The sequence below is a fragment of the Euprymna scolopes genome, chromosome 14, assembly GCF_053919585.1.
Source record: "Euprymna scolopes isolate OS-2025 chromosome 14, ASM5391958v1, whole genome shotgun sequence".
In the NCBI taxonomy this organism is placed as follows: domain Eukaryota; kingdom Metazoa; phylum Mollusca; class Cephalopoda; order Sepiida; family Sepiolidae; genus Euprymna; species Euprymna scolopes.
In genome coordinates this window covers 155472286-155495998 of record NC_136495.1, presented here as the reverse complement: position 1 = coordinate 155495998, position 23713 = coordinate 155472286, and the positions used below count along the sequence as shown (strand labels likewise).

At 33.2% G+C, this 23713-nt stretch overlaps 1 protein-coding gene across 20 annotated transcripts in view; it reads right to left on the bottom strand.

The window, feature by feature from the left end:
- Positions 1 to 23713, bottom strand: part of LOC145293296 (homeodomain-interacting protein kinase 2-like) — a 288357-nt gene that overhangs the window by 30177 nt on the left and 234467 nt on the right. For 10 of the 20 annotated variants that reach the window (XR_013869708.1, XM_080139914.1, XM_080139921.1 and 7 more), the window contains exons 12-15: positions 15978 to 16090; positions 11703 to 12026; positions 8145 to 8389; positions 262 to 1249 (exon numbers count right to left, since the gene is read on the bottom strand). Coding sequence is in view for 18 of the 20 variants with exons in the window: in XM_080139914.1 (XP_079996040.1) it covers positions 262 to 1249; positions 8145 to 8389; positions 11703 to 12026; positions 15978 to 16090 (1670 nt within the window). In the remaining 2 variants the exon portion in view is untranslated. Of the gene's footprint in view, positions 1 to 261; positions 1250 to 8144; positions 8390 to 11702; positions 12027 to 15977; positions 16106 to 23713 lie in introns of all 20 variants that reach the window. The other 10 variants (XR_013869707.1, XM_080139909.1, XM_080139919.1 and 7 more) reach the window with 1 other exon arrangement.

Sequence of the window (23713 nt, the reverse complement as noted above, 5' to 3'; positions counted from 1 at the left end):
CCTAAAAGTAACTATCATATACTTTAATTTAACTCATTTTCAACTGAAGAATATACTAGGAGTTGCCTATCTTAAGTTTAATAACTGAAATATAATTCAAATGCTATTTTATATCACAAACACAGGGTTGAATTAAAAGTTCCATTTTAGAAAATGTTTACTTTTATGTGTGATAATATGGATTAACTGGAAGAAGAGGCTTCGAGTTTCTCGATAAGAGACAAAAAAAAAAAACTGTTGAAATCAACAAGTTGCACTTACCTGTGTACTTCGACTTGTGAGCCTGTATTGAGAAAGACGGGTTGGCCAATGTGTACACTGGGTTGAGCTGGAGAGAGTTGAGAGGAGACGTTTGCTGGGTTGGTGAGGCTATTGATAGGCCGCTGTTTGTTGCTGAGGACTGTGGTTACAAGTGTGCCAGTCGGCTGAGGTCCACCAATCATGTTCCGGTGCAAAGAATGACCTTGAAGAGTCCGTGACTGGTGATTCTGGCTGAGGCGCACAGTTGGGGAAACATACGCTAGCTTACTGTGGATCGAAGGTGTGGCTGTTACCTCCACATCGAGCGGAGGCAGCTTCACCTCATGCTTAGTTGGGGTCCGGTTCAGACGCAGCCTGTCATTACTGGATGATGCTGATGCACATGGCAAAAACGATGAGGACAGCAAAGAGGCTTCCTGCTTGGGAATGTGAGTCACGAAAGGAGACGTTTTGGTTATCTGTTCACGGTATTTTGGTTGCCGACACTGATCGTGGATTGTGACATTTGGTGGAATGAAGTGGGGATTTGTTGGTGCTGTGGCCGCTGCGGAAACTGCCCCATTACCACCTCCTCCTCTGACCGTGGCCACAGAGGGCATCAGGTGTTGGTTCTGGCTAGGGGGCACCATTTGCATCTTGACATAACTCCCACTGCTGCTTCCGCCTCCAGATCCACCATGACTGTCAGGAATCAGCGTGGACACACCTAATGCAGCTCCCGATGCACAACTGACCATGGAAGAAGTTGAGACTGCAGCCAGTCCCTTCACGCTGCCAATGCTGCTGGAAGAGGATGAGGAAGATGAGGATGATGTTGAAGAAGATGGGATTTCATGTTTGATTGGGGTGAATGTGATTGGTTTGCGGGCACTGTGACCAACACCACCACCACTGCTGCTACCAGCTGCCACTATTGAGCCATGTTCAAGTTCAGGACTGTCAGGAACTGTTACACAGCTAACCACATTCTTGCGCACACGTGGGGAATCTAAAATAACAGAAAAAAATGAAAAAAGATATGTTCAGATATGAAATTTCTTAGAGTATTTTCCATATATAGATGTAATCTATTTTTAGAGTTTTTAACAAACTAGCTAAGCTACTTAACACTGCCTGGGTCAAAAATCTAACATAACTTCTTTCACTCTCTTTTTGCCCCTCCCACTCTTTCTTCTTCACCCAGCCTATTTCTCTTTCTGGACACACACACACACACACAACTCGAATCAGCATAAGGGAAATGACTATGTGAAAAATCAGAGCTACTTATCTTCACATGATAACATTAAATAACAGAAATAGTCATGTGACCATCAAATAATGAATCTTTTTAAATCTTAGATTTACATCCAGGGTTACAATGATTACAAAATACCAACTTTGTGGGTGTTATTTGCGTATTTTTCAAGTTTCAACTTGACATACAGACATTTGCCCTTCATATTATAGATAATTAAAAAAAATGAGGTTGGATTTAGATTAGATCAAAAATAGGAACACATACAAAGAAAAGTGGCTAAACTAATAAAAGGAATAAAAGATTACAATTAGAATCCTTAGGTTTAACTACTTTACTCACGAGAAGAATGAGGGGAACGCGTGGTTAATTGAGAGCATAAAAATAATGGAGCGATTCTCCCTTTTATTTGCTTACTCATGAGTCTTGAAATCATCAATCTCTTAGAGTGATCTTTTTGGACCATATAAAATATATATGTTTTTTCTTTTATTGTCAATGACATAGGAACCCTTTTATTTTTTGTTGTTCTAAGCGATTATATATATGTGTGTGTGTGTGTGTGTGTGTGTGTGTGTGTGTGTACAAACAGTCTTAGCATCCAAATAAAGACGTGTAGATGTCCTTTGGTGTCTGCATGTGTTAAACAGAAACTATTCTTATGTGTCTTATTTTGAAACTGTATGTCTTTGAGTCTACAGTCCGAAATCTTTTTTAAAACAAGGATTCTTTTATGGTTCTGAATGTTTGTCTTATTTGCATCAAGCAGATTCATGTTCAGTGTTATTTGCACAATGGTTCTTCTAAACTTCCAAGTAAATGATTACTCTATGGACAATCACGAAAGAGAATGTGATGATATTACTCTGCAGTTCCAAGAAAGAAACTAATAACCAATGAAATATCCGACGTGAAGAAATATGACTTTGCTAAATAAAAAAAATAAAAAATCTGCACAATATGTACACATTTCTTTTTATTTTCCCCTCTGAAGAAGAGATACTAATCTCGAAAATTAGAGACATCAACACCTACCATCTTGTATGACACATTATGTTGGCAAATAAACATAATTAAAAATTATTGAAAATTTCTTCTAATATTGTCATTCTTTTATATACTAACTTGTGTCCACCCACAAACCACATTGATATAGCCTTCAAATACAACTCCTTTCACATTACTCACAATGCTTTAAGCAAACTACAACATCCTTCTCAAAACAGGTACTTCTGCAGAATAGTACAATTTGAAACAAAAGCATTTTGTGTAGAAACACTATACTAATTTTAACAGGACATGTATACATGCAATTAATTCCAAAGATTACAAAATATTAGCCAATAGATATGCTAGATCTATTTTTCACAAAATAACAGTCACTAATGGTTGGACATTTGCTATTTTTTTTCAATGGTGGATTTCAAGGAAAGCAAGAGATGTAAGTCAGTTTGTCATACTGAATTAGTAGCACAACTCTATCACATTAAAACATACGATAAAACTTGATAATTTTATAAATTCTATTTTAACACATTATTATTTTTCTACTGGATCATTTTTTTGGAAATTTTTTAGAATTTTTTTACTAAATTTTAACATGACACGTATGTAATAGTGTTTTTACCTGAAATGCAGTTTTCAAATCCCACTATTCTGCAAAAGCATGCCTAACCCCAAAATAAATAAAAATGACTTAAAAAAAAAAGAAAAAAAAAAAAAGCAGTTAAAAATGCATCTGTTTTTTTAATGGTACATAAGTCAGTCTATTTCAAAATTGAAGCAATAAAAATGTTTGAAACTGACAATTTCAATCTATGAATGCCTCAAATTCTGAAAGAACACTAAAAAGATGAATTCAATCGAGACAGATTGTATCATGTTACAGGCAACTCCTTAAACATCACTTTTTACGAACTAGTTGAATAGGAGTTTGAAAAGAAAATGATAATTGAGAAAGATTGAGAAAGTGCAATATAAATAAAAAAAATGTTTTTGACAAAAAATAACACATGTACACATTAATGAATGTCAGTGTTTTAAGCTGTAGTGTGAAAAATGGAGTCCATTATTGCAAGAAATGTTTATTGCATAAATACTGTTTAACGCAAAACTCCCAAAACATTAGGATATTCAGAAGGGAAAAATAATCTATTATATAAAGAGCAGTTGTTAATGTTTTTATGCCCAACTAATAGCTCAAAACTTGAAAACAAAAACACACAAAGTTGGTATTTTATTGATTGGCATTGCCTCAGATGTATAATATCTAAATTAAAAAAAATATTTATTCTTTGTAGGTAAACTGGGCCTGGTTTTTGTTAGAGACTAGAGGGAGAGGAGAAAATAGAAGTTTTAATATAAAGATGTTACACTCACTATTTAACTTGTTTTTAGTTTTTATGGCCCCACGCAATGCTGGATATGCCAGCTAGTTTTAAATAGAGACAACATTCTCCAACAACAGTAGCCAAATTTTTATGAAAGATTTTCTGAGTATAAGAATTGAAATGATTGAATGATATAAAACTCTGATGCATCTGAAGAACTTCATCTAATATTAATAAATGAAATAACACAATAAGAAACCTTAAAATGATTAGGATGATAGAACTACGATCAATGGGAGCTAACTCCGTTTCTGTTTCAAGTGGAGTTACCTCCTCCCTTTTACTTCTGTTATGAAAGTTCTTGCGTTGAGATGCAAGAACGGAACAAGACAGACACTGGCAAGCACCAATAAAAGGATTACTTAAAACCTGAGTAAATGAAGATATGTCACTTGTGTCCATAATAGTTGCGACACAAACTCAAGCAATAACGGACTACGACTGATAAATGTAATTTGCATCATTCTATGTGTTGCCTCCTTGTAAATAAAATTTGTCAAATCAACTGTGAGTATTCTCATTTCTTCCACTACTTTTTCTGTCATTCATGTAGGAAACTCATTTATCTTTGGACATTATCTTCTGAAACGCATTAATAGTTATGATATGTCATAACCGAATGGTCAATTGTAGGCATAGATCAATTGATACCATCTAAAAAATTCCAACAAAAACCTAACAGCCAGCCATGGTTCTCCCCAGAATGTGCTGCTGCTATCGCGCACAGAAATCACTTTTTTCATAGCTACCAACGTAATAGATGCACTGAGACTAAAGCTGCTTTCAGGACTGCCAGCAACCACTGTAAAAGAGTAATAAAAAATGCAAGAGAGCTATATGCCTAGTCTGTTAAATCCAAGGTAGCTGATCAGAGGCTTGGTTCCAACCAGTTTTGGCAAATAACAAATAGGATCCTGAATAGAAGTGTGCGTTCTATCCCAACCATTATCAATGGACCAGAGGTCATCTCGTCAGCGTCAGACAAGGCCACACTATTTGCAAAGAACTTTGCAGCTAATTCTACCCTTTGCGACGAAGGCCATCAACTCCCCATATTTCCTCCTATAACACAGAACAAGCTAGGTAACATACAAATATCCGTGCATGAGGTCACCAAGAACCTTGATTCCAGTAAAGCAACTGGCCCTGATGGCATTCCAATTATAGTGTTAAAAAAGCTTCAACCAGAACTTGCTCCCATACTTACGAAACTGTTTAAGCGCTGCCTTAAGGAGAAGTGCTTTCCAACTCCCTGGAAGACCTCATCAGTTTGCCCTGTATTTAAGAATTCAGGTGATAAGTCATCTCCCTCTCAGTACAGACCAATAAGTCTCCTGTGTGTCATGAGTAAGTTGTTGGAATCCATATGAAATAAAGAAGTAGTCAACCACCCCAGCAGAAACAACCTTCTTAGTGACACACAATATGGTTTCCGCTCTGCAATATCTACAGCAGATGTGCTGACGGTTATATCTCACAGGATTACTGAATCTCTCCACAAAGGCTTTCTCTCTAGGGCAATTGCTCTTGACATATCAAAAGCCTTCGACAAGGTATGGCATAAGGGTCTACTTCACAAGATTTCCAGCTATGGTATAACTGGAAATGTTTTCTCGATCATTAAATCATTTCTCTCCGATAGGCTCATAAGAGTAGTGGTCGATAGACAAAAATCAGAGGCCTGCAGTATTAATGCTGGAGTTCCTCAGGGGTCAATCCTGGGCCCAACTCTCTTCCTGATCTACATCAATGACCTCCCTAAACACATACTAAAATCATTCATTAACATCTATGCTGATGACACGACCATCTATGGCAACACATCAAAGGCTGTAAATGACAAAGTTCACTCTGATTCTCTCTCCTCTGATCTCGAGCGCGTGGTTCAGTAGGGGAAGACGCGACTGGTTACCTTTAATGCATCTTAAACCAAGCTCCTATCCTTACATCATCAACACTCTGATCCCCATCTGGCATCAATTGGGATGGGTGGCTCTCGTCTGAGAGAGGCCCCGTGTTTTGACAAGCTTCTGGGATTGACCTTTACTCCTGATCTGAAATGGAACAAGTACATCAAGTCTGTTGCCAAGGTCGCTGGAAAGATGGTGCGATCCTTCTACCACTCCAGAAGATATCTCACTACTGACGCAATTCTCTATCTATATAAAAGCCAAGTACGCCCAAGGATGGAATACTGCTGCCATATCTGGGCAGGAGCTGCTAAAAACAGCCTATCCTGCCTTGACAGAGTACAAAATAGACTTCGTGGCTTAGTGGGGGATGCCCTTTTCTCTACCTTGCAACCTCTCTCTCACAGAAGAGACGTTGCGAGCCTATCTTTGTTTTATCGTTATTTCCATGGCAGGTGCTCATCTGAACTCCAATCTCTGGTCCCCCCTCGACAATCTTTCACGAAAAACACCCGTCTAGCCAAATCCACTGTGAAAAATTTCCCCCACTCTTTATCTGTGCCTAAATCAAAACGTAGATTCCATGAACAAAGCTTCTTTCTTAGAACTGCATGCCTGTGGAACTGTTCCGTCTGCCTGCTTCCCACCTGACTACAACTTGGATGTGTTCAAGTCCAACGTTAACAAATTCCTAATGAACCGCCCCCTTAAGTAAACACTTCATCAAATCTCCACACTAACGTAATGAACTTGCAATAACCCTTATCCCTGAGTGGCTTCCAGGCCTTGATAAGTGGTGACCACTGTGTAAAAAAAAAAAAAGAAAAAAAAATCTTTTGTTCATAACCTTTTCTGGACATTCAAAAATGGTTAATGAGCCTCTATTCAAGGCAGTACATAATTTTTTCAATGCAATTTTCTATAAACAAATTGGGCAAATAGGTAATGCATAATATTTAGAAATCACACTATTTTGAAGGTCTATATTTGGTTTTATTGTCTTAAAGAAATGGTGGAATGATGCAGAAAAAGAGATAGACCACAGACAAGATGGTTTTATGATTTATATTCATGGAACCAGCTGAACCAAACAGTGAAAGACAGGTTGTGGAGAGACAATTAAATAGATCACATTCTGCTGGATGTAAAGAAACGGTTCGATGACAATGATGAAAACAAAATGTGATTAGGAAAGAAAAAAAGACAGGATTGAGAGAATTTCGAAGACGAATTATTATTGATATTAACATTATCCTCATTCTGATTAGTGTATGTTCCCGCGATTTTAGCCATTGAATTTTTAAAAACTTTCTTCACTTGCCTTTCATAGTCAGGAATCCAGGAATTTAGGTATTCTGCATTTATTGCACGTTTTATGCCCTTTTTTTTTAATATCTTATAACACTTATTTTTTATCTTAATTTACTTTCAGAAATTGGAACAAATACATAAAAGACATTGCCAAGTCTGCTGCAAACTCACACCTCACAGTATCATATCTTTTCAGTTCAGCTATTATAGCGTCAAGCAGAAGGGGTGGCTTGAACCACCCCCTTGACAGAACATTAGTAGGTTACCAATTCTATTTCCCAGAAAAACTGGCACTCATATCTACAGACCTGGGTAGCATATTTGCTTACAATATCCAGTATTTCTACATCATTATCCCATCTCGCTATTAGCCAGGCTCAATATTGCTTAACTCTGGTGATTTGTTGGGAACTGGTGGGTCAACATGATTTTAGCTATGACATATAGAATGCACATCAAACGGTGATCAATATCTACACGCTAGTCTTGTTTGCATTAATCGTTACACTTTCAAACTCCAGGTAACATGAATTGGAACAAATGCATAGAAGACATTGCCAAGGCTGCTGCAAAGAAGATGGACATCCTCTATTGTGCTAGAAAAATACTCATACCTGACAGTATTTCATATCTTTACAATGCAACCATTTTTAAAAAAGTGGTTTCATGCCTTATTTAAAACGATTTCTATTAAAAAAAGAAAAAAAACAAGATTCTTTCTCCTTTGTCAGAAATATCGTTCATGGAACATGAGAACTAAAGGGTAAAATAAAAGAAGCAGGAGTTACAAGGCTGGCAAAAGTAAATCCAAATTGCGCTTTCTACTACCCCCGAATTAAATTACTCAAAAAGTGTTTATCAGCCGTAAAACAGTTTGAAATTACTTGCTGCAACAAAACGTGAAGAAGGTCGGAGAGTACAATGGTCAAAATCTTGTGAAATCAAAATGATGAAAACGGTCCAAAATGTGTTGATGTGAAAGAAGAAAGACGTTTAAGAGAATTCTTTAATTAAAACGTTGGCGGCACCACTGACCGAAAGCAGATGATCCTGATCTTGAGCTGCTGTTTCCACTGTCGACGCTACCACTATTCTGAGAATAGGAATGGTTTCCATGGCCGCCACCACCACCACCACCACCACCACCATGGCTGCCATTGCTACTATTGCTGTGGTTACCATGCTGCTGATATTGCCGATGATGATTGCTGCTGCTGCTGCTCTGGTGGTGGTGGTGATGCTGGTGATGGTGACTGGTACTTGTATGGACATCGCGTACCCTAAAAAACACAAAAAACAAAATATGTAATTTTGTGGCTTTAAAAAAAAAAAAAAAAAATATATATATACATGGCGAAAACATTGTGCAAATGGTGCAATCCAGTATATTGTTTCAATTTTATATCATTACTAGCATTTCAGTCTGGCGTTTGGAGGCATATGTTGAGAAAAAAAAAAAAAAAAAAAAAAGCGGTTAATTTTTTTTTAATTTGACCCCTTAAAATTTATTGTTTTGGGCTCAAATCAAGTTATTAAGTTAGATACATGTCCAAGGAATCTATATAAAAAATTTCAAGTGTTTAGACCCAAAATTGTCGGAGGAGTTTGGTAGAGTTCTCAAAGGTCAAATCGTTGAATTTTGACCCCTTAACAGCTAAATTTCTGGCCGAAAACCAATCAAAGATTTTCCCAAATCTCAGTACCCTGTATATCAAATTTCGAGTCTGTACACTTAAAATCGACTGAGTTATTGCATTGGAAAATGTACACACACACAGACACGTTGACTTATATATATATATATATTAGATTGTTCTGTTTAGCATCGAATAGACACTCTAGTATTTATCTCTTTTTGACGGCCCTTTTCTTTTTTTTTCTTAGGAAATTACCTTCAGACTTGTCACCGGCAGAAGCTTCTGATGCATAACTCTGATCTATTTAGCTGGATTCTTCACGACTTTCACGGTACAGTTTTCCATCTGTTGCATTACTGGAGAGAAATATTGCCTCTAACTCTAAGGATAAAATTATATAATGCTAATATTTTTTAGCATTTCTTTCATCTAACAAACTTTACCTTTTTTACACACGTTTATATTTCTCTTTACCAATCTCATAGCAGAGTTTGGGTTTTTTTTCCTTCCACCTTTATCTTTATGCTTAAAATATTTTCTATTCTGTAATTTAATTAAGCTTACAGCTTACTCTTCAGATTTTAGTAAACTCCTCATCTTTGCTTTGTCTTCATCTTGCATTTATGTGTTTCTGAAATGATGCTTTCTTTCAGTTTTAATAGATGATCAATAAACCGGTGTCTAAAATATGCTATGCCTCAAAGTCCTGATTGTCGATAAAAGCTTATGCTAGCTCTTTGAGGTTTGTACGTTTCTGCAAAACAAATGCATCCAGTACAATTATTAACGACATCCTTCTTTCTTCAGAAACAATGGATACTCTCTGAAAGGTAAACAGAAATTCATGGTGGAAAAAGGTTGCATAATCTTCAATCACACTTCTTTAAACTCCACATTGTTAAAATCGAGCGTCAGAGAGAAATCTAAGATAATCAGAAGAAAAACATGGCTAAAACAGAGAAAGAGTCATGTTGTTTTCTTTCTTCTGGACTAGTTGCTCTTCCATGGATTGAGGGTCTTGATTATCCTACTGTTTTATTTACAGTTCAAAGGAAAAGTAGTGAACACACTTCTACCGCTCCAGAAGATATCTCACTACGGATGCAATTCTCTATCTATATAAAAGCCAAGTACGTCCAAGGATGGAATACTGTTGCCATATCTGGGCAGGAGCTGCCAAAAACAGCCTATCATGCCTTGACAGAGTACAAAATAGACTTCGTGGTTTAGTGGGGGATGCCCTTTTCTCTACCCTGCAACTTCTCTCCCACAGAAGAGACGTTGCGAGCCTATCCTTGTTTTATCGTTATTTTCATGGCAGGTGCTCGTCTGAACTCCAATCCCTGGTCCCCCCTCGCCAATCTTTCACGAAAAACACCCGTCTAGCTGAATCCACTGTGAAAAATTTCCCCCACTCTATATCTGTGCCTAAATCAAAACGCGGACTTCATGAGCAAAGCTTCTTTCTTAGAACTGCATGCCTGTGGAACTCTGTTCCGTCTGCCTGCTTCCCTCCGGACTACAACTTGGATGTCTTCAAGTCTAATGTTAACAAATTCCTAATGAACCGCCCCCCTAAGTAAACACTCCATCAAATCTCCACACTAACGTAATGTACTTGCAATAACCCTTATCCCTGAGTGGCTTCCGGGCCTTGATAAGTGGTGATCACTGTGTAAAAAAAAAAAAACACACACCAAACATATTAGAGAACGTAACCAAGCAGATAGGGCATGAACAGTGAATGCATAATCGCTACACCGTTTCCACAATGTCGAAGCAAAATCAATCCACAGAATTTCTACTTCAGTAACCTCTTTACTCAAACCACTTACCTTTGCAATTCCCTCTCTGCTTTCTATTTTCCCGACTGTATCAATATGAAGAAATTTAAATTTAACTTACAAAACCACTTTGTTGCGCAACATACCCAGTACCCAGCATTTAAAGAATAATGGGATCAATTAGGTTTCAAGGATCCAGCGAAATAGCAAAACAAAAGGGACGCAGATCGATTTTTGATGTACAAAATATTAAACATATTCCTCCTTCTTAAAATAAATCTTTCCCTATATCAAAAAATGAAGCTTATGATGAAAAACAAAGCAACTAGGTTTTATTATCTGCTACAAAGCTTTCATTCGACCATGCATTAAATATTGCACCCACACATAGGCCGGTGCATCAAGTACAAGTTTATTAAACTAAAAAAAAAAAAAAAAAAAAAAAAAAAAGAAAGAGTATCTAATAGGTCATGTATTGTCAACCAAGCTCCAACCCCTGTCACATCACTGCAATGCTGTGCTTGTTTTACAAGTACTCTAATGGTAAACATTCTGACAAACTTGTAGCACTAGTACCCCTCGAAGTAAATACTCCCAACTAACCCAACAAGCAGCAAAGTCACACGCCTTCAATCTAGAGACCCACTGATGCCAAAGCGTCTTCCACTGAAAGTTTCTTCCTTCCAACTGCTAGACTGGAATTCCCTCTCTGTATCCTGCTTTCCCGACTGTACTAACATGAAGTTTAAATGTAATGTTAACCGTTTGTTTGGGGGTGAATATGAGTAAAAAAAAAAAAGATTTTATTTTATTTGTAAATTTTTTTATTTTTCATTTCACTCTTTTTTACCCCCCCCCCTAAAAAAACATTACCACTTGGATGTAAGGGGCAACATTAGTTAGGACCATGTCTACAGGAGACCATGTGAGGAGGGACTATGTGTGCAAACTTGACTCAATCCCAATACTAAAGTATCTTCTCTTTATTTATGTTGTATGATGGAAAAATATAGCTTAGTTTTAGCTACATTTAAATGAACTTAATTTAAAAAATACTTTGCCAGTTTTCATAATTGCCAAACATTGGATCTCTATATTCTTAAAAACAATTCTGTAAAAGATGCGATCGAAAAAAATTTGGAGAGAGAGTTGTGAAAAACATGGTGACTTACTTTTTGACTGTTTCTTTCAGATGGGTTTTGGACTCTTCATCATCTTCACTGTCAGAGCTGATCGTGATCACACTGACAGCTGGACTAGGGGTGTCGGCTATGACAATGGTCTGGCGATGATCCCCTCCACCACGTGCTGAGTGACTATGGTGGTGGTTGCCGCTTCCTTTACTGCTATGTGGAACAATCTGAGGCTCATTGCTCCAGCCAGATAGACGGAGAATCTCTTCTTTATGCAGACTGTCTAGCCGCGGGGGTGTGTTTTCTTTGACACGCTTTTTCACGGGGGAGAGTTGGGTTGATGTGCACGTCTCTTTACTTGTCCTGTTGGCAAAGAGATTTAAAAAAAAAAAAATTGATATGTTAAACATTAAAATTTATATGAACAGTCAAAGTTGCCCGACCATGTTATTTTTGCACTTGGAGGAAGGAGAGGTGGGGTTTAATCCAATCTTTAGACCAATTTGATCGAATCAAATTTTTTTTTTTTTTTTTTTTTTTACATAGGCCACAATTGTTTCTATTCATATTAATTTTTATTTACTAAATTTTTAAAGATTTTTTTTTTCATGTGTTTGAAGGATGCATTTTATACACTTAAAATTTATGGTCCTTGTTCAGAATCGCTCCTATATTAAAAACAAAAATAAAGAAATGTATGATATATATACACCAAAAATCATGTTGTGACGAAGCGAACAACGACGATATCGAGGTGCCATCTTGAAAACAATGACTCTAAATAATGCAAACTTGTGAAATTTTAGAAAGCCATTCTTAACATGAGAAAATTGGAAATACTTAAATTTGTTCTAAATGATTTTGTTCATAAAAATAAAACTTGATCAATTTACATGATTTCTGGAATACGATATTTTCTTTCAGTCACAGGTACGTCCATCATACAGATTTTTCTTTATTTTTGTTTTTAATATTGAGGGAGTTCTGGACAAGCACCAAATTTCTTTTCTAGATTAATCACACACAAGTTTTCTAATCTCCAACTTTAAATGATTATAACACAATTGTTAAGTGATTTAACAAAATAGGTTTGGTATCATTACTTTTTTGTTTTTTTAAATCTCTATGAAAAGAATTTAGACATAATGAAAATAAAATTTTGCTTTTAATCAATTCCAACAAAAGTCAATATGCACACAATGCAAAAACATAAATACAAATTACCAAAATAATAAGACCGTTGCATTCTTGAGATCGTATAGGAATTTAATAAGTGTCATATCATTTCATGCGTGTTCATTTTTTTCTTTTTATAAAAATGGATATATGAAGCCATCTGATGTATGGAGCTAAAAATACTAATTCCAGAAAAAACAAAAACAAACTATGCAACAATAAGAGTTTGATAGATTTTGATTTAACAGCAATTCTTTCCTCTTTGTCAGAAACATCACTCATGGAATGTGAGGACTAAAGGACAAAATAAGAGAAATGAGTTAAGAGTATAATAAGAAAATGAAATTTCATGAGCACCCAAGGAGTAACTGACTCGCATGCAATTTTGAAAAAAATCTTTTAAAAAATCAAGTGAGATGACTCAACAATAATTCAAACTTGTTAGATTTATGTTGCAATGCCTACAAATTCTCATTAATCGCTTAAAAATGATTTTCTTTAAAAAAAATAAAACTACTTAATTTACATGACTTTTTGGAATATATTTTAATTTGCTTATGGTCACATACATCATACTGATTTTTCTTTATTTTTGTTTTTTAATATCGGGTTAATTCCGGACAAGAACCATTTCTTCTATTTTTTTTTTTTTTATCCGATTTTCTTTTTTGTTCTTAATTTTGGATAATAAATTAGCTATCGCATGATAAAGAATGTTTAAAAAAATGAAAGGATTTACCATTATTTATTCTTTTGCAATTAATACTGCCCCTGCCCTGTGGTGTTGCTTGAAGTGACAGATGTTATCAAAAAACAAAGTATGATGAAAAAACATCTCTTATTTAAACACTTATGCAGTGTGGAAGCACTTTCAAACAACCGTTACCAATTTATTACACTATGGCATCCACACGCTGCGTAACAATTCAAATAAGAGATGTTTATCATACACTGTTTTACTAACATCTTACCGTCACGTCAAACAATACAAAGCAGAGACGACACTACTAATAATAAAAAAAGGTAAACCCTTTAATTTTTTGAAACTCTTTCTCTAATTAGAGGTATTTTATCTAAAACTGACAAGAAGTCAGTAGAAAAAAAATCTAATTTTTTTAAAAAGTATTTGCAACTTAACCATGGTTTACAAAGCCATTTTGTTTTTCAAAACTTTTAATTTTTTTAAAAGATGTTTTCAAAGAAATTTTACTAATTTTATTACACCATAGCATCCGCGTGCTGCATAAGAGTTGTTTTTTTTTTCATACAACTTTTCAATAACATCTGAATATTGCTTCAAACAATATCATGAGGCAGGGAAACTACTAATTACGAAAAAAAAATGTAAAACCTTAAATCTTCTTAAACATTTCTTTTCTCTGATGATAGATATTAAAATTAATAATGAAAAAAAAAAAGAAGATATATAAGCTAATGATATTTAATTAAAATATTTACATCTTAAATGTGACATTTTTTTCTGTTTAATAAAATTCTAAATTTCTTAAAAGATGCTTTCAAATAACCTTTGGCAATTTTATTATTTATTGCAATAAAAAATGCAATATTTTTAAAAATACTAAAACAAACCTTAAAAAATATATATATACAAATTAGCAATCAATGTGTATATACAAATTAGCAATCAATGTGTATATACAAATTAGCAATCAATGTGTATATACAAATTAGCAATCAATGTGTATATACAAATTAGCAATCAATGTGCATATACAAATTAGCAATCAATGTGTATATACAAATTAGCAATCAATGTGCATATACAAATTAGCAATCAATGTGCATATACAAATTAGCAATCAATATGTATATACAAATTAGCAATCAATGTGTATATACAAATTAGCAATCAATGTGTATATACAAATTAGCAATCAATGTGCATATACAAATTAGCAATCAATGTGCATATACAAATTAGCAATCAATGTGTATATACAAATTAGCAATCAATGTGTATATACAAATTAGCAATCAATGTGCATATACAAATTAGCAATCAATGTGTATATACAAATTAGCAATCAATGTGCATATACAAATTAGCAATCAATATGTATATACAAATTAGCAATCAATGTGTATATACAAATTAGCAATCAATATGCATATACAAATTAGCAATCAATGTGTATATACAAATTAGCAATCAATGTGTATATACAAATTAGCAATCAATGTGTATATACAAATTAGCAATCAATGTGTATATACAAATTAGCAATCAATATGCATATACAAATTAGCAATCAATGTGTATATACAAATTAGCAATCAATGTGTATATACAAATTAGCAATCAATGTGTATATACAAATTAGCAATCAATGTGTATATACAAATTAGCAATCAATGTGTATATACAAATTAGCAATCAATGTGTATATACAAATTAGCAATCAATGTGTATATACAAATTAGCAATCAATATGTATATACAAATTAGCAATCAATGTGTATATACAAATTAGCAATCAATGTGTATATACAAATTAGCAATCAATGTGTATATACAAATTAGCAATCAATATGCATATACAAATTAGCAATCAATATGCATATACAAATTAGCAATCAATATGTATATACAAATTAAAAATGAAAAATTATGGTAAGCACAAAATCTATCAAATTTAATCTTTTAATTTTTCTTGCGTCAAACTGGAATTACCTAATTGGTTTATTTTGTATTATGGTATACCGATCCTTTTCAGGTTATTTAATGCCGAACCCGGTAATTTTTTAAAAAGATTTTATGCACAAGTTCTTTATATTTTCAAATATTTATTCATGCTATTTGGTTTCATTGTTTTTTGGCATGTCAAGCTTTTTCAGATTCAATCATTTTGGCAAAAGATTTCTATGCTTCAGCTACTTTGTATCTTCAAATGATTTTATTATGGCCTTTGTAAAGCATGATTGTCTTTTGAAGAAGGGAAAGGAAAAAACAATAACATCAATGTTTGGTGCATTTTAGGTCAGAAAGCCCATATCTTCAGACGGCCTGATCTGATAGCGCCAGATGTAATATGTCCATTTAAAAACCACTTAAAAAGGCAACAAATAAATTATTTTGTGACAAATAAAATTATGAAATGGCATCAAAATATTGTATACCTGTTTTTAGTTTGACGTTTGCTTGAATGTGATTGAGGAGCTTGTCTGGGAGGCGGTACTCCAAATGTGCTTGGCACCACACTGGCAAGGTTCCATTGTTGGTTGGCTGAAGCCTGCAAGGAACAGTACTAAAACAATATAGATGGCGGCCAGCGATAATTAGGCCATTCCAATTTAACAAAAAAATAGTTATAATTCCAACCATCAAAAATGCAAGCACACAAAGTTACGATGAAAGAAAAACTGATTTCACCGTAAATGGATTAATTTTATAACACAAACCTACAAATAAAATTGAAAAAAAAAAAATACTTTAAGAAAAAAAAAACCCCACAAAAAAACAAAAAACAAACAAACAAGGAAGGAAACTTAGCTACAGAAAAAATAAAATGAAAAGACTAGGTGAATTTTTTTTTCTGTTGAGATATTAATGCATTGCAGTGTTTGCTGGAGAAATATACCATTTACATACAAGCTAGTTGGTAATATTTTAAATAATTTAATGTAATATTTATAATAAAATAAAATTAGGCAAAAATGTAATTATTAACAGAAATTGTATATTTACCAATCCGAACAAGTTCCAGTTTCAAAACTCTTTGGAAGAAAACGCTGTTACTTACTTTGAAAACCTTGCTAATATAATGTTCATTCGCTTAATCTACTATAATCTTTACCGATACAGTACGTTTGTTTTTTTAATCTCATTTTTTTTTTTGTTTACTTAGACATATATTCAACTTATTTTCATTTATTATAATTAACAAAATATATTTTATTTTCAGTTTCTATAAAAAAACATGTTTTCTTAAAAAAAAAAAACCCTATGTAAATAAAAAATATTAAACAAAAATCAGTTTATGGATATTTTTATTTATTATATGTAAAAAAAAATATTTTACTTTTGATATTATTTCTGTAAAAATCAATTTACGGATATTCTTATGTTTTGACCGACATTTTTAAGATAAAGTAATGCTTCAAAGTTTCAAACTTAGAAGACGTTTGGCTCGGTAAATACATGAAATTGCTGACACGAAAAAAAGACCAATCATTTAAGAGTAGAATGCATTTAAATTGAATAAGACTTAGATTTTTTAAAATCTTATTTTAGATAATAGAAAATTTAAAGTTTCAAATGAAAAAAATTTAATAATAAAAAAAATTGATAAAACAATTTATCAAACGATTACCATATCTTAGTTTTACAAAGCTTAATGGAAACCAGTTATTTCGAGTGATTTTAATTAAAATAAAAAAAATCTTTGCACGATCCACCTAGAGTGAAAAGGAACAAATGAAGTTTCATGATGCAGTCTTGTTTTTGTCTCATCAGCAGCAAAGAAAACAACAAAATATTTCTCTTTTATGACCAAATGCAATTTTTTTTTCTTTTGCAAACTTCAAAAATAGACGATAAAATTTTCATTCTGTAATTGACATGCACTTTGTTAATAGGATTTTGATCCATGTTTTCTTCAAATTAAAAAAAAACAACGAAGTCATCATATTCAGTTTTGAAACAAAACTATTTTTTTTACACAAGAGAAAACAGCCAATAAAATAACCAGTGTGTGATAGTAATTTAATGATTCAATGCACAAAAAAAAAAAAAAAAAAAAAAAAAAAAAAATCAAACATCGAAACAACTTTTTGACGATGGAAGGGAGACAATCGCTCTATCGATTTTTATTAGAATTGCCTCCCCTTTGTCAATTTTTTTTTTTTCTCCCACAAATTCAAAACATTGACCAAAAAGTGGAGACTGACTCATAGAAATACGAAAATATCTACAGAGTAAATAACTTTTCTCCTTTTTTTCCCAAATAACAATAAAACATGCCTGAAGACAGTCGGAGGACAATCTGACCGAAACGTTGCACAAATAACACTCAAGATGGGAACAATAGTCCAATCAATACAAGTCACATGAACTTTTTATCCATAAAAAAATTTGATAATAATGTTTGGAAGTAATTATATTTTATTAGAGAAATTCGATACAACCCCCCTCCCCCACCACAAAATTAAGTTAAATTTAAATATTATTCATCAAAATAAAAATCACCTTCATTTTCAACTGATTGTCTTCATAGAAGAAGGCCGATTATTTCATGTATAAATAAATCTGTACTCTTTGCCCTCAGTTGGAAAGGCTGCTTTCAGGGTGTGTTTAGGAGATATTATATCAACTAGTACAGATCTGACTTCATACAACAATGGAAACGACTTTACGCTCTTCCTGTTTCAATACACACACTGCACATTCTAAATTCTAGCGACTATTGTTCATGGGGGGGGGGGTAAAAATTATTTTTTCTTACTATTCACTAATAAAAGCCATTATCAAAATACACCTGAAAAAGGTTGGAGGTTACATCGGCGAAAACGTTGCGAGAATAGTAGTCTAAAGAAGCCCCAAAATACAGTTCGAATTTAGGCCTGTACCAGCAAATCCATAGGTTCACTATAATATTCATATGCTACTATCTTTCCTCTGATGAGAAGACGCATTCTTTGAAACTCAGTGGATTAAGGGAATGTAAGGATTTCTTAATTTAGTATCCTGTCGAACAATAAATGCATGTAAAATATAATTTACAGCCTTAAATTGTGCTCCTATTATATATATATATGCATATATGCTATGAATAATGACTAGAAAATAGAGTTCAGACAGACAGTTATATATCACGCAATCATTTCTATTATTATCCTCGTACTATCTTTCATAAATAATTTGTCACGTGCTAGAGAACATTGTCTTCTTTATTTTAGCATTGTTCCATCGGTGTCCTGAATGCCTCAACTTCTATTTCGGCGTTTTCGTGTTCAACTTTTTTTAACTCAGCACGATAGATTTCTTACGGTGGTAAATAATTTAACTTTACAATATTTGTTTAGATTTCCTGACTAGTTTTTTGGATTCTGTTTTTATTTTTCTTACAAGGGATTCATCGCTTACGGTCTGAAAGCAACTCGCACATAAGGATTAATGAGTGTCAGATGGTCGGTGAAACAACACCGCAATGATCAGTAGTGGTGACAATTATGTAAAATTTGATTATTTAAGGCTACACAAGAACTTGTTTACATCAGACTTGAAAACACCTATGTTGTAATCAGCTGGAAAGCAGTCCCGCTATAGTTTCACAAGCAGGCAGTTCTAGGAAAGAAACTTTGTACATGGAATTTTGATTTAGTTTCAAGCATAGATAGAGAGTAAGGGAAAATTTTGACAGTGCTTGTAGCTAGACGAGTGCATGTTTTGCAGAGAGGGGATGAAGTGCAGTTAAGCACTTACTGAGAAAATAACAATAGAGCAGAGATAGACTCGTAACGTCTCTTCTGTGAGAAAGAGGGTGTAAGGAGGAGAAAAGAAGATTAGCTACTAGGTTTTGAAAACTGTCAAGGCGGGAAATAGTACTCTAAACAGCCCCTCCATAGATGTGACAATAGTACTCCATCTTAGGACATATTTGGCTCTTATACAGAGGAGGATTGTGTTGGGAGTGAGATACCTTTTGGAGTGGTAGAATGATCCATTTTTCCAGTGACCTTGACAAGAGATTTGATGCAAGTCTTCCAGGTTAGGAGTGAAAAATCAGTCTCAGAATCTTGTCAAAGAAGAGTGCTTCTTTGAGACAAGAGCCATTCATTTCAATTGGGGTTAAGTGGGGATTAGTGCATTTTAATAATCCTATGGAATTTTTTGTTATTTGGTGATGTTTAGGTGCATTTTTTTTTTTTTTAAATATATATATACTGGTTGTTATCACGCTTTTAATACAACAAAAGACTTCTCTACAGTTTCATATAACCAGGCTAAAGTTTGTCATTGCAGAAGTACAATTAACCAACATGCAATTAAAGTCACACAAAAACCAATAAAACAATTTTAAACCAGAATTTATCAAAATTACTTATCACAACCGAAAGCTTTATACATATCTATTTTTGTATTCAAACTTTATGCATTCAATGCTCCGTCATTCAAAAGTGAACATAGGTTTTGTTTGTTTATTCTCAAGTATACACAAATAACTCAGTGACCAAGGGAAACATACACAAATAAAAAATTTATATATACTTTTTATTTGTTTTACATAAACATTAATATATCGCTACACATTCATGAGTGTGTTTCGGTCAGCCAGTTACAAGTAACTAGAGACTTCTTCAGGTGATATTGCTACCTTACATAAGCAGTATCGCCTGAAGAGGTCTCTAGTTACTTGTAACTGGCTGACCGAAACATGTTCATGAATGTGTAGCGACATATAAATGCTTATGTAAAACAAATAAAAAGTATATCTTGCCCTAATTTGGTATTGAGCACTCTTGTAAAAACCTCATTGTTTATTTTACCTCTGGAAAATATTAACCTTAAATACATTATATATATATATATATATATATATATATATATATATATATATATATTCTTGAAAGTTCTTTAACACTTAAAGCGTATATGAAAAAAAAAAAAAAAAAAATAAATAAATGTAGTCCTAAATTCAAAATCGGAAAACTTCTTTGCTTGTAAATCAATCTTTTGCAATCACTGCATTAGTTTGCTTCCAAGAATTTAGACTAATCTTAATGTTCTTGTAGAGATTGTCCGTTGTTTACAATGTAAAACCGTTTCAGGGATATAAAAACAAAACTATTTTAACCCCCCCCCACACACACAGTGTTAATTAAGCATCACCTCCCTTAAAAAACAAGCACAAAAATATTCCGAATATCAGATTTATTTATTTATTAGTTGGGTTTGTATTACTGTACACATAGATTCGAGAAAGTTGTCAAAAAATAAATATATAACAAAAAATGTTATCAAAGGCAAGATAAGTTACTTTTCTACCTAACTGGATAATTCTTTTAGTATTTTTATTTAATGTAACATGTTTTTTCAGCTCAAAAAACACTGTTTACCGATGTATTAGAAAATTTAAAGTGGTGCCGGATTCTCTGTTGAACATGGTAAGTTTGGGAAAATGAGTTAAAAATAAAAAACTATACAAAATACCGTTAGAAACTCGTTCAATATATGTTACCGTGACATAGGCTGACATATTCGGTGGGGTTTTAATAGGATTTTGCATAGTTTTTATTTTTAACTCATTTTCTCAAACTTACCGTGTTCAACAGAGTCCGGCGCCATTTTAAATTTTCCAATACATCGGTAAACACTATGTTTTTTGAGCTAAACAAACATGTTACATTAAATAAAAACACTAAAAAATTATCCAGTTAGGTAGAAAAGTAACTTATCTTGCGTTTGATAACATTTATTTGTTATATATTTGTTTGTTGGCAACTTTTTTGAATCTATAAGTATAGTGATACAAACCCTATTATTTTTTTTTGTTATATATATATATAAGCTTTCATTTCAATGTCTCCTATTAAAAAGAAAACAACCTGAGTCAAGATAAGATCCTTCGTAATAAGTAAAATTAAGGGATGGGAAACTATGCAAAATAAATTTGGATGAGAAAAAGACAACTAGGAAACTTAAAGATGATAATGACTTAAAAAAGAAAAGATACATGTAAATTCTAGAGTGCAAGAATACAACTAAGGAAACTGGAGTAATTTTGTATCCGAAAAGTAAAAATTGCTAAAGATTAGTGTGATGATATTGTTTTACAAGGGAGCTAACTCTTAATGTTAACCACCAATTATGAAGAGCCACATTATTATTATTATTAATAATCATAATACTAATAGTACTACTACAAAAGTAATGACTCAATAATTATAGTCATCATCATCGTAGAGCCTCTTGTTAAAAAAGTGCGGCAGTAGAAAAGATCAATTATATGAATTTGGTAACATATGGTGCATGAAAGATCGGCACATCAAAAAGTAAATAATGATTGTTAGTTATGAACAATAGTTAGAACGGGGAGAAAAAAAAAGATCAGAGTTACAAAAAATAAATAAAATGTATTATTTGGATTAATCAAACTACTATTCTCATCTTGGTTGTTACATCCACAATGCTTTGGAAGATGCAACCCTCAGCATCCTTCACAACGTTTCGGACAATGCAATGAACGACATCCTTCACAATGTTTTGGACAGTGCAACCTCCAACATCCTTCAATGTTGTGGACAGTGCAACCAACATCCTTCAGATGAAGCTTTTCAAACTTAGGAACGAACTTTCTGATTTTAGGAACTTGTACAGAATTTCAAACTGAACACTTTATTTAATCCACTAAATTCATTTCATGTATCCAAACTCAACTAGAAGATGCCCCCACTTTTTTTTTTTACTATTATTATCAAGCCTCCAAGGCTAATTGAAGATAAGGGTTAATGATTATCAAATAAGACAACACCATGATGATTAATGAGGGCAGAAATAGAGTAAAAATGGATTATTTACGAGGATGGTTCAACAAGAACAAGTTTACATTCGTTTAGAAAACGACCATGTTATAGTCAACTGGGAAGCATCTCTAATATTTTTCCACAGATAAGCAATTCTGGAAAAAAAGCTTTGTTCAAAATATTGTGAATTTAACAACCAAGATGAGAAAAAAATCCAAAATAATAAACATTATCAAAATAAATTTATATAAATAAATGAATAAAAAAGCAAACCCTAGATTTATTTTACTTCTAGAAACAAACAAAAAAAACAATATGCATTGGTTTTAGTATTTAAGTAACCAAAAAAGAAATAAAAAGAAAATAAGGAAAAAAGAAATAAAAAGAAAATATGAAAAAAAAATAAAAATAAAAAAGTAAAAAAGAAACAAAAAAAAAAAAAACAGAAAGAAAAGAAAGAAAAAAAAAGAAAGAAAGAAAAAAAAAAGAAAGAAAGAAAAAAGAAGCTTGTTGAAATTCAATGTTTTCCCCAGGAGGAAGGGCACCATGAATACATGCAAGATTATCAGCTATATTTGATACAGCAGGAGGAGAAGGAGGAGGAGGAGGAGGAGGAGGAGGAGGGAAACAACCCAAATACAAAAAAAAACAAAAACAAAAAAAAAAACATAAACAGGAGAAAGACAAAAATGGAAGAAAAGACTTTTTACTTTAGTAGCAGCCAGAGACACGTTTATTCAGATCTACTCATCCTTTTATATTAATAAAATTGTAACTGTTCTTGTGTTTCTTTGCTGGACTTACACATTATTTTATTTAATCTTAATCATTATTTATTGAAATAAAAGCTGATAGAGTGTAAAGTATTACAAAATCGCTCCAGACAAGACATGAAGTCACTTGAAGTAAAGAACTAAACAAAAAAAACAAATTACGACTTCAAGGCAAAAAACCAGCCAACGATAAGTGTTACATCAATAGATTTTGACCAGAAAACAGCAATTTTTCCTCCTTTATCAGAAACATTGCTCATGGAATTTGAGGACAAAAGAACAAAAGTGCACCGAATGCTACGAGGCTGTGAAAGTAAACACAAGATTCACTTTGTACTTTCCTATTTACAAAAAAAAAAAAAGTTATTGAAATTTGGCAAAGTAAACAGCCTAAGTCCATCCAAGAAATATAAAAAAAGCGAGAAACAGTAAAGACATAAATTAGTATTCACTCCTTTCGTGCGGCCAGTTTCCACCTATCCCTGCGTTTGTCATGTAACAAACACTTCTATCGGCCAGCATTTTGATTTTTTATCTGTAGCTCTGAACTTCATATATTTGTATATCAATAAAACTATCAGACAAATTGGTGCTTGTACAGTATGGGTCACAGGTGAA